The sequence below is a fragment of the Schistocerca serialis genome, chromosome 12 (genome assembly GCF_023864345.2).
Source record: "Schistocerca serialis cubense isolate TAMUIC-IGC-003099 chromosome 12, iqSchSeri2.2, whole genome shotgun sequence".
NCBI lineage: Eukaryota > Metazoa > Arthropoda > Insecta > Orthoptera > Acrididae > Schistocerca > Schistocerca serialis.
The window spans coordinates 4,382,199-4,394,845 of NC_064649.1; the positions used below are offsets into that span (position 1 = coordinate 4,382,199).

The 12,647-nt window shown below is 41.4% G+C and overlaps 1 protein-coding gene across 2 annotated transcripts in view; it reads left to right on the forward strand.

The window, feature by feature from the left end:
• The first annotated feature begins 240 nt into the window (after nucleotides 1–240).
• Nucleotides 241–12,647, forward strand: part of LOC126428109 (probable mitochondrial glutathione transporter SLC25A40) — a 92,440-nt gene continuing 80,033 nt past the window's right edge. Inside the window, exons 1-3 of one of the 2 annotated variants that reach the window (XM_050090013.1) lie at nucleotides 241–571; nucleotides 687–868; nucleotides 9,101–9,371. In XM_050090013.1, the coding sequence (XP_049945970.1) occupies nucleotides 454–571; nucleotides 687–868; nucleotides 9,101–9,371 (571 nt within the window). In that variant the 5' untranslated portion in view covers nucleotides 241–453. The remainder of the gene's footprint in view (nucleotides 572–686; nucleotides 869–9,100; nucleotides 9,372–12,647) is intronic. The other variant, XM_050090012.1, reaches the window with a different exon arrangement.

A 12,647-nucleotide genomic window follows, 5' to 3' on the forward strand; every position in this document is an offset into this window, starting at 1 on the left:
TAATATTTCTTATATGTCTTCATATACCTTGTATATTGTGAAATGTTTCTATGCTCTTTGCCGTTAAGTGTGAATCACGGAACAAAGCCACCGTGTTGCTAAAAATCTACGAACAGTATCCATAGTATTTACAAAATTTTGGAAGACTGACAATGGCAGAAAGAAGGTCGCTTCTCCTGCGTCGGATCGTTTTAATTCTGTGCCGGTTGTTCTTGGTTCAAACAAAGTCTCAGACTCCATAGATGTACCTATCAAAATGTCTTGGCAATGGCGAGTGGTGGGAGGAAAGACGAATGGTGGAAGATGTGTACAAGATAGTGCAGAAGATGGAAAAAGGAAATGCGTGTTATAGGAAATGAGTTTGTTACCATGCTATACATCAGTTTGAGGGGATGGGATAGATGTTCTTAACAGTGAAGAATTTAAAAGTTGACAAAGCCTCACGATTTAGAAATGCCGGAAAATGCTACATCGTCGGAGTCCTTCAACCAGGATGATCCCCGCTATAGAATTACAATGCCACAGCAAATGGCAGCGTCGTGTACGGGAGCATTGTTGACATCTCTTGTAGGTGAGATTCAAACTCTTTTTGGTGTCTTCTCCAGGAATGATTACGTAATCATGTTGATGAACATGGTGCGTGCATGCAAGGTATGATGTTGATACTTCATTTGTTTACCTTACAGTGACGCCATTTGATGTGGTGAAGACGAGATTACAAACACAACAGAAGAGACTACTGTCAAATAAATGCTACTTATACTGTAATGGCCTTATGGATCATTTATGTCCGTGTGTCAGCAACGCAAATGGTTCCCAGATACCAATACGAATGCCTACGCCGAGCACACATTTCAGTGGAACAGTGGTGAGTGTAGTTGTGTTTATATCCCATGAATCTTAGTTTGCAGAACTGAGTAAGTCGTGGATAAATGTAAATGATGTACGTGTATGAATGCACATTGTACTATATAGTTACGGAACGGTGATGTTATATATTTGGTAATAACTGTACGAATATACGAATGGCTTCCACTAGTATTTTGCGTCGTTGCATCTCCGGTGATTTCGTCTCCATGTTTAATTTCAGTGGACTTATTCGTTTCATGAACTGGAGTATTAACTGAAATCATGACAAGTGCTTGGTTATTTTCCAATTTGTTTTAAGAATTTCTGTGAACGTTTTATCCAACAATCTCGATAACAGGTCTGTTTAAAACACTATTAAGCTTACAGTAGTTATCTCAAGACTTGAAGTGGGATCTGACAAGTTGTTGGATATGTTTAGACCTGTGCACTGGACTCTCTCTGTATTATTTTGTAACCCTAGGTAGTCTTTGTCTGGATAGTATATAGATCTAACCTAATAATCCTGCAAAGAAGATGCAATTCTCATAAAATTTTGTTACCAGAAATTGTTCTTGTTTGATGTGCCTGGTGTGTGTGTGTGTGTGTGTGTGTGTGTGTGTGTGTGTGTTGTTGTTATTGGATGCCCCTCCTCCTCAGAAATCTTGGCTGTTGTGATAGACTGATCTGTAGCATAACCTCAGTTCAGGTGTTGATTTCGTTGTGAGTTGAGAAATCCAACAAATGTGAATGCCAAATAAAGGTTCACTCATTGTCACAACTTCAGCTACAAAGTAAATTCAGAAAATTTACATTATGTAATGGGTAAATATCTGATGAGTATTTTGATGCATATGCTGTACATATATCACACACAAAATAAGGAAAATTGAAGGAGGAGAGGGGCAGTGTTGCTCTCTCTTGTGCCATCCTCTTCATTACAAAGTAGCATTTACACCCAGCTTCCAGAATTATTTGTTGGATATATTCCGATCTCTGTTTTTTCCCATCAGGTTTTGTTCTCTGTGGATCCGTATATAGTACCATGGAAGTTACTCGTCAATATCTCGACGCATGTCCTATTGTAATGTCCAGATTCCCAATTGTTTCCCATATATTGCTTTCCTCATTGCTTCAGTTGACGACCTCCACAACTATTAGCCCATCAGCTACTTAATTTTCGGCACACTTCTGTAATACGTCTCAAACACTTTCTCTTATTTTTTATTTTTTCACTATTTGTGACCCACTTTGATACAGTTTTGTGGCCCAGAAGTATGTTCTCAGAAGTTTATTGAATTAAAGTCCTGTGTTTGCTACATTAAACTTCCTGTAGTCAAAAATGCCTTCTTTGCCTGTGCTAATATTCATATGTCTACCTTACTTTATCCATCATGCGTTATTGTGCTTCTAAGGTAGCAGTATTCTTCACTTCAGCTACTACATAATCCCAAATTTTTATGCAAAATTTGTTATAAATCTTGTTTGTGGCATTCCTCAATACCTTCGTCTTTTGGTTTACTTACAGTCCATATTCTGTGGTCATTAGACTGTCCAGTTCATTCAAGAGATACTTTAATTCCTCCCCACTTCCACGGAGGATTGCAATATAACCGGCAAATCTTATCGTTGGTGTCCATTAATCGTGAATTTCAGTCTCACCTCTTTTTCGCATGGGCCTTGTGTTCCATAGATCCCATTGAGACAGGGAAGCTTCAGGGATGTGGAACAAGTTCACTCACACATTAATAAAAAGCAAGCAAATCATAGAAACATAGATTGTAAAGTGAGCAAACAGTAAACTGCCATACTGCTTATTGGTGATAAAGTTTATGATAATTTTCTTTTTTCAAATAAATTGTAAAGAAAACTATTAGGCTACTTAAAAAAAATAGAGAAGCAGAAGCTGCTGCCTTATCAGTTACACTGCAGCACTACCGTCAGCTTGTTAGTTGATTTCAGTGTCATTAAAAAAAAAAAAAAAAAAAAAAAAAAAAGCTTCAACAAAATCTCAGCCAGAAGAGCTTAGGCCCCCAGTGATGTCCAAGGAAGGAAGATAAGGGTGTAATATTCCATCAAGGGATGGAGCACAAGCTCGCCCTGTTTCAAAGGCGGGGAAGGAAATCGGCTGTGCTCTTTCAAAGGAATTATCCTGCCTTGTGCCTTCAGTGATTTATGAACGTTGCAGAAACCCTAGATCTGGATGGCCGAAAACGTGTTTGAATTGTTGTCCTCTTGAATGTGGATATAGTGTGCTGATCACTCTGCTACCTTGTTTGGTGGCAGTGTTGAAGCTTGTCTTTTATTGCCTTCTTGATATTGTTGTGCAGGTTGAGAACTTCCTTCCGGGTATTCAAATTGTTATTTGTCAGCCCCCTCCCCAGGTGTTCCACAGATCTAAATATGTATCTTGTTTCTACATACAGGATTTGGATGCCAGTTCTGCTGCAGTTTTCTAGAGTTTTCCAAGATATCTACATCTATCAACATCTACATCCATACTCCGCAAGCCACCTGACGATGTGTGGCGGAGGGTACCCTGAGTACCTCTATCGGTTCTCCCTTCTATTTCAGTCTCGTATTGTTCGTGGAAAGGAGGATTGTCGGTATGCTTCTGTGTGGGCTCTAATCTCTCTGATTTTATCCTCATGGTCTCTTCGCGAGATATACGTAGGAGGGAGCAATATACTGCTTGACTCTTCGGTGAAGGTATGTTCTCGAAACTTCAACAGAAGCCCGTACCGAGCTACTGAGCGTCTCTCCTGCAGAGTCTTCCACTGGAGTTTATCTGTCATCTCCGTAACGCTTTCGCGATTACTAAATGATCCTGTAACGAAGCGCGCTGCTCTCCGTTGCATATTCTCTATCTCTTCTATCAACCCTAATCTCAGTCTGGCATCTGCTTTACCGACGATCAAATTTATATGATCATTCCATTTTAAATCACTCCTAATGCGTACTCCCAGATAATTTATGGAATTAACTGCTTCCAGTTGCTGACTTGCTATTTTGTAGCTACATGGTAAGGGAACTATCTTTCTATGTATTCGCAGCACATTACACTTGTCTACATTGAGATTCAATTGCCATTCCCTGCACCATGCGTCAATTCGCTGCAGATCCTCCTGCATTTCAGTACAATTTTGCATTGTTACAACCTCTCGATACACCACATCGTCATCCGCAAAAAGCCTCAGTGAACTTCCGATGTCATCCACAAGGTCATTTATGTATATTTGTGAATAGCAACAGTCCTATGACACTCCCCTGCGGCACACCTGAAATCACTCTTACTTCGGAAGACTTCTTTCCATTGAGAATGACGTGCTGCGTTCTGTTATCTAGGAACTCTTCAATCCAATCACACAGTTGGTCTGATAGTCCATATGCTCTTACTTCGTTCATTAAACGACTGTGGGGAACTGTATCGAACGCCTTGCGGAAGTCAAGAAACACGGCATCTACCTGTGAACCCGTGTCTATGGTCCTCTGAGTCTCGTGGACGAATAGCGCGAGCTGGGTTTCACACGACCGTCTTTTTCGAAACCCATGCTGATTCCTACAGAGTAGATTTCTAGTCTCCAGAAAAGTCATTATACTCAAACATAATATGTGTTCCAAAATTCTACAACTGACAGGGGCAGCATATGTTCTTTTGGGCACAATGTGGTCTCTCCGCTGCAGTTCTGCTTGTGCCGTTGTCCAAACTTTGCAGATACACTGGTGAAATGTGAGAGTGCAGCAAACAGATTTAGTTCCAGAAATTTTACTGAGTTTGATATGATGATTTTGTCCAGAATATGACAGGTGGGGACTACAGTGAGTCGGCGCAGTGGTTAGCACACTGGACTCGCATTCGGGAGGACGACGGTTCAATCCCGTCTCCAGCCATCCTGATTTAGGTTTTCCGTGATTTCCGTAAATCGTTTCAGGCAAATGCCGGGATGGTTCCTTTGAAAGGGCACGGCCGATTTCCTTCCCAATCCTTCCATAAACCGAGCTTGCGCTCCGTCTCTAATGACCTTGTTGTCGACGGGACGTTAACACTAACAACCACCACCACTACTGTGAGTCAGCCAAAAGCCAAATATCTGATAGTTAGTTCTGACATTATGTTTGAAGTACACATAGATTCAGAACTGTTATGAGGCAGGTAGAAAAATAAAAGTATTTAATACTGATAAAACTGGTGTGGGTAATACAGATATAAAATATAGAGTACAACAAGGCAGAAGTTTCTTGCGGGACAAGAATGTTTCCAACAACTGTATGAAGATAGTGGGTAAACTTATCGCTTAATCTGCACTATGCTACGGATTTTAAATGCTGGCCACAAAAAGACCTGTTGCTTTGCGAATGGATTATTTGTAAAGGAGTAACAGAATGGTGAGAAAAGGAAGAAACTAATTAAGGAAGATCTGCGATGATGACAAATGATTCAAAAGGTAATTGTTGAACTGGTACAGACATTTCTCAAGAATATCAGACCATCAGTGATCAAAGAAAATTTTTGCATAGAAAGCACCTGGCAGATAAAAACTTGGCAGACCATGGCATTTTCAAAGAGAGTGTGTGGATGAGGTGAATTCGAAATTGATTTGTTGACTGCAGGTTCCTTGGTTTTGGCTGTGTTAGGTATCGATCTTCTGCCCAATAGTGACATGAAAATTTGTGCTGGACCTTGACTCGAACGCATTTTTCACCCATATCTTGAGTGGCTACCTTAACCACTACAGTGATCTGTGTGCATGCTTTGTGGGCCGACCCAAACTTTTGTATGTTGCACTGTCTCCATCCTTATGTCTTAGTCAACTAAATTTGCCACCTGGTGCACACAATATTACTTCGATACCTGCAACAAGGAGAGTAAGACAATGAGGAATCAAGACCAAAGTTGAAACTCCCTTGCAGATTAAAACAGTGTGCCAGACTGAGACACTCTTCAGAACCTCTGCGTTTCTCAGGCAAGTGCTCTACTTACTGAGCTACCCAAGCACAGCTCACGACCTGTCCTCACAGCTTTACTTCAGCTGGTACCTTGTTTCCTACCTTTCGAACTTCAAGGAAGTTCTCCTGTGAAACTTGGAAGACTAGCACTCTTGGAAGAACGGGTATTGTATAGACATGGCTTAGCTACAACTTGGAGGATATTTCCAGAATGTAATTTTCACTCCGCAGTGGAGTGTGCACTGATATGAAACCTCGTGGCAGATTAAAACTGTGTCGGACTGAGACGTGAACACAGGACCTAGCAAGAGCGCTCTTGTGAAGTGTGGAAGGTAGGAGATGAGTTACAATTGGAAGTGAAGTTGTGAGGATGGGTCGTGAGTCGTGCTTGTGTAGCTCAGTCAGTAGAACATTTGCCCACGAAAGGGAAAGGTTCTGAGTTCGAGTTTCAGTCCGCTACACTGTTTTAATCTGCCAGAAAGTTGCAGCGCACACTGCGCTACAGAATGAAAATTTCATTGTGAGACCAAAGTTATCATCATGTGCTCACCTTGACTTTTAGCACTTGCATGCATGTCTGAAAGAAGAGACACTTAACGATCCACAGCTGTATGAAATAATTCAAATTTGAATTGCTCGACATCAACTGATATAGTCCATATCATTCCAGGCAGGCTAGGAAAAAATTTTACCTTCATAGTCTCAGATGTTATTCAATTTAGCATATGTTGAAGTGAAGGACTAAGTAAGGAACACACACTTTTTTTGTTTTCTCCAAAAAAAACTTCTGCTCCGAGATACAGCCCACCGAAGATGATACTGTGCAAACCATTTTGAAGATGCGAATTTTGGTAAAAATTTTAAAATGTTGTATCTCTGGAACAGTTCTAGATATTTCGTTGGTTTTTTTATTTGAAAGAAAATTGCCTTATGGTTACAAAAAAATCCTCCTTTTGGGCTTACCTATCAATGTTTTTATTATAGTGTTCTGAACTTTTTAATAATTTATGGATTTTTTCAGAAATGCCAATCCATAATTTTTTTCTGTTGATTAGTATCATGTAGTTCTAACATCCCTGAAAAGGGGAGCTTCCACTTTTAGCTTGAACAGGTTTTATAAACAAATGAATTTTTTGCCATACATCAAACCTTTTTTGTTACACACACTATCACATAACAGGTTCATAAAAATCTAATTCTTGCTGTATTTAACGTAATTTTAATTTTGAAATATGAGTAAGAGACTCATTTTTCATGCATTTTAAATGGTTCCAAAGTGTATGTGAAAGGTCCAAAGACATAAAGTTTTCAATTTATACAACTTCAGTGCACTCTGTTTTGTACTGAAATTAGCCGGTCAATGAACTAAAAATGTGGTCCACTGCTTCAGTATCTTCCTTTGGTAGAGTGATGCCTTCCTGTTGAACCAATAGGAACTGCACTTCAATCTTCAAAACATTGTGAACAGGAAGTGAGCACTGATGGCGTTGTTGCTGTCCTTCAGCTGGAAGCCTATATCCCGCAGCTGGTCCATGTGGTAGCATTAAGTTCACTACAATTTCATTTAACTCATAATTGGTGTCTGTAATCTCTACAATCGACCAGTGACACACACACACACACACACACACACACACACACACACACACACAAAACAAACATCCCCCTTCTCAGGTTGTGAATCTGAATATTACCCTGCTGTTTCTGAGGTGTTGGCCAAATGAAAGAAATTAATTCTTTCTTGCTTGCAATATGAGTTCGCCCATCACTTTGTTTGGACAAAAGAATGAGGGCTGTTGATGTGTAAGATTTCACAACACTGGTAAAATCCTCAGCATTCTGAATCACAGCTGTGTCTGGCCTGGAAAGATTGTTTTGTAGCATGGTGCTTCAGCAGGCCTCCTACTCCATCACAAGGCCCCTTCCCGTTTCCAGTATCACTGTATACGCAGTCAGTTGGCACAAGTGACGTACTCAAAATCAAATAGCTTGTAACGATTTTTAAAATGACTAGCAGCAGCATCAGAAATAATGATCATCTTCTCTGCCCCTGTTTGCAGTTGAAGAATTTTGCGCATTGCTAGCAAAACATGTGCTGAGTCATGTCATGTGTCATCACTTATAACTGGCAGCGGAGTGTGCGCTGATATGAAACTTCCTGGCAGGTTAAAACTGTGTGCTGGACCGAGACTCGAACTTGGTAGAGCACTTGCCCGCGAAAGGCGAAGGTCCCGAGTTCGGTCCGGCACACAGTTTTAATCTGCCAGGAAGCTTCAATAGAAGGACCGATGACCTTTGAAGCCTGGTCCCTTCAACCCCACAAAACAACCAAAGACAATAGAAATAAACATTGTATCAAAGAAATTAGTAAGAAGCAACTTCAGTGAAGACCTACATTACCCTTGAAAGTTAAAAAAGATATTTTAAAATAAAACCTGTCCAATTTAAAAGTAATCACTACATGGTTCTAATCAACAGAAAAAATCTAACTCTTCTGTAAATCATTAAAAAAATTCAAAAGGTAAAAGAACTATGACAGATATGTCCAAACAGAGGATACTATTGTAATTATAAAGCAATTATCTTTCAAATAGAAAACTCGTAACAAAATATCTAGAACTGCTACAAAGATACACCATTTTTTTAAAAATTCCAAAATTTGCATCTTCAAAATGGTGTTCGCAGTGTCATCTTTGGAGGCCTGTATCTTGGGGCAGGAATTTTTTTTGGAGACAACAAAAGATGTGTGTTTCTTACTTACTCCCAAGACTATGAAGGTAAGCCCCCCCCCCCCCCCCTCCCCGAAGTGATACAGATTATGCCGGTTACATTAGGTGTAGATCTACTACCCAATTGCGTCATATGAATGAAATTCAAGTAATGTAGACATGTTTTGATTGGAAGTTTGAGTTGATCTGGGGAGCGTGCACGGATAGCTGTGACTGCGTGCAAAAAGTAGCAAATCTAGGATCAAGTCCCAGTCCTGGACAGTCATGTCTCACTATTGAGTAGTAGATCTATTCCTAACACAGCTGATGTCCAAAAGTTCAGTCATTGAATCAATGAACAATAATGTCGCACAGCTGTATATTATCAGTTGTCTGTTTTTTTTTTCAGACACGCATGTAAGAAATAAGGACATGTTGTCGTGCTCATGAGGCTGACACCCAAATACAAAGCCTCAGCGGAGGACAGGAGGAATACAGCAAAATGATGATCCTCGTATTAATTAATCCAGTATAATAAAAGCAATAAATAATTAGTTTCTCGAATAATGACGCCGGTCTCTCGACACTGTCCCTCACAGGACGCGTTCGTGAAGATCGTGCGGACGGAGGGTGTGACGTCACTGTGGAGCGGCCTGAGCCCCACGCTGGTGCTGGCGGTGCCACTGACGGTGATTTACTTCACGTCGTACGAACAACTGCGGCTGCTGATCCGTGACCGGCACGGTGGTGTGCAGCCTGTGTGGGGACCACTGGTGGCGGGTGCCGTGGCGCGCACGTGGTCCGTGTCTATCGTCAGCCCACTGGAGCTGGTGCGCACCAAGATGCAGTCGCGCCGCCTCTCCTACCTCGGTGAGCTGTAGGGACACGTCCCTCCGCAACTGGAGGAACTGAATGTCAGACGAGCAGTCGCTCACAGTCGATGGATAGCTCGTTCCGTCTGCTCGGTAGTAAATCGGGTTCCGAACTGACGGAATGAGTTTTACATTAGTGCCCAGTCTAACACCTACAAAGAACTGCTTATCTGACGTTTCTGCAGCCCCTCCTGACACCCCAGCGTATACAGCATAGTGTTTGGCACTCAGACTGCCGTTTACTGTCTGCTCCGGACTGATGTTCTCAAGGAAAGGGTGACTTGACAGATGTGACATCACCTAGGTGTCCACCTACTGACTTGTCTCTTACTCTACTTTGATTAAAATTACAACTTTACCATGAAATTGCTGTTTTTTGTTGGACAGCAAACCTCATTTCTGTGAATTTGTTTGCTCGATCTTTCCTAATTGTCTCGAGAATAAATGTCAGAACCTCAATAATTTTAAGATGACATTGAAAGAAAAGACTTTTTACTTAGCTTCGTTTGAGTGTCCAATACAACTTGTTTCCATTGTTGCACAGTGTTTTCAGTGAGATGATCCTGCATGCTAAATGGATTTCAGAGTTCAAATTTTACGATATACAGTACTAAATGAGTGCAATAGGCCATTTGTTTTCACTTTTCCACATTTTATTAATAATCTTTGCTAATTAATACCAATCAACATTAGTTCAGAATACAGAATGGCTTTCAGCTGTAGTGGAGGGTGGCGGCAGTTGTAGTGTTTCCTTTCCTCGAGGTTCTGCCGTGAAAATATAAAATCTGATTGGGTTTCGAATTTTGATGGAATAAGTTACGGATAAGGCGGACTTCGTATTATCGATTGAGATAGTGCTGTAATTTGACCGTGCATGGCAGACCAGGTCGGCAACACTACAATAAGCGACTGTAAGGAAATAGCATCAGAAATAAATTGAAATTTACTTATAAGTCTGTTAGGAACGTAGTATTAATTATAATATAGTCTTCGTGGCTGTCTTCTTAATTTTCTTGTAGGATGACCTGTTTTCATTGTTCTCCGTCTGTTGAAAATTTCTTTAAGTTGTCACTGTCAGGATTAATTCTTAAATTTGGCGATAACCATTTCGAATGACTATTGAAATAACTTCGTTTCGTAATATAGTTTTAATTTCCACTTAAAAGCATATTTAACACAGTGCCGAAAAATATACGTCTTTCGTATGAAGACAAGGGAGAGAGAGAGTAATCAGATCGTTGTTAAACGCAAACACCTACCGAAAAAAAAGATCAAAATTATTTATATAAATCCTTCGCTAGCGCATCGCTCTTCTGCATGCGCGATCGTAAGTCATATCTTTGTATTGGCGGAGGCGCGGTAGTCAAATTACCGTTACAATGCCTCCTCTACTGACACGCTCCGCAAGCGAGCGTGGCACAGAGGGAAACATTCCACGTGGCAAAAATATATCTAGAAACAAAGATGATGTGACTTACCAAATGAAAGCGCTGGCATGTCGACAGACACACAAACAAATAGAAACATACACACAAAATTCAAGCTTTCGCAACCAACGGTTGCTTCGTCAGGAAAGAGGGAAGGAGAGGGAAAGACGAAAGGATCTGGGTTTTAAGGGAGAGGGTAAGGAGTCATTCCAATCCCGGGAGCGGAAAGACTTACCTTAGGGGGGAAAAGGGACAAGTATACACTTGCACGCACACACACACGCATCCATCCGCACATACACAGACACAAGCAGAAATTTGAAAAGGCAAAGAGTTTGGCCAGAGACATCAGTCGAGGCGGAAGTACAGAGGCAAAGATGTTGTTGAATGACAGGTGAGGTATGAGCAGCGGCAACTTGAAATTAGCGGAGGTTGAGGCCTGGTGGGTAACGAGAAGAGAGGATGTACTGAAGGGCAAGTTCCCATTTCCGGAGTTCTGACAGGTTGGTGTTAGTGGGAATTATCCAGATAACCCAGGCGGTGTAACGCTGTGCCAAGATGTGCTGGCCGTGCACCGAGGCATGTTTAGCCACAGGGTGATCCTCGTTACCAACAAACACTGTCTGCCTATGTCCATTCATGCGAATGGACAGTTTGTTGTTGGTCATTCCCACATAGAAAGCTTCACAGTGTAGGCAGGTCAGTTGGTAAATCACGTGGGTGCTTTCACACGTGGCTCTGCCTTTGATCGTGTACACCTTCCAGGTTACAGGACTGGAGTAGGTGGTGGTGGGAGGGTGCATGGGACAGGTTTTTACACCGGGGGCGGTTACAAGGGTAGGAGCCAGAGGGTAGGGAAGGTGGTTTGGGGATTTCGTAGGGATGAACTAAGAGGTTACGAAGGTTAGGTGGACGGCGGAAGGCACTCTTGGTGGAGTGGGGCGGATTTCATGAAGGATGGATCTCATTTCAGGGCAGGATTTGAGGAAGTCGTATCCCTGCTGGAGAGCCACATAAAGAATCTGATCCAGTCCCGGGAAGTATCCTGTCACAAGTGGGGCACTTTTGGGGTTCTTCTGTGAGAGGTTCTGGGTTTGAGGGGATGAGGAAGTGGCTCTGGTTATTTGCTTCTGTATCAAGTCGGGAGGGTAGTTGTTCCGTCCTCCATCACAGCGGGACCCACCTCCTTCCTCAAAATCTCCCTCTCCAAACCTTCCAGGAATTCCTCACTTCCAGCCTTGCCCCTCTATCTTTCTTGAAAAACCTTAATCCTACTCCCAACATCACCACACCAGGTTTTGAATTTTTATGGAATAAGTTACGGATAAGGTGGACTTCATAATATTGGTTGAGATAGTGCTGTAATTTGACCGTGCATGGCAGACCGGGTCGGCAACACTACAATAAGCGACTGTAAGGAAATGACATCAGAAATAAGTTGAAATTTACCTTATAAGTCTGTTAGGAACGTACTATTAATTATAATATAGTCTTCGTGGCTGTCTTCTTAATTTTCTTGTAGGATGACCTGTTTTCATTGTTCTCCGTCTATTGAAATTTTCTTTGAGTTGTCACTGTCAGGATTAATTCTTAAATTTGGCAATAACCATTTCGAATAACTATTGAAATAACTTCGTTTCGTAATATAGTTTTAATTTCCACTTAAAAGCATATTTAACACAGCGCCGAAAAATAAACATCTTTCGTATGAAGACAAGGGAGAGAGAGAGAGAGAGAGAGAGAGAGAGAGAGAGAGAGAGAGAGAGAGAGAGAGAGAGAGGGGGGGGGAGAGAGAGAGAGAGAGAGAGTAATCACACCTACGCAAAAAAAAAAATCAAAATTATTTA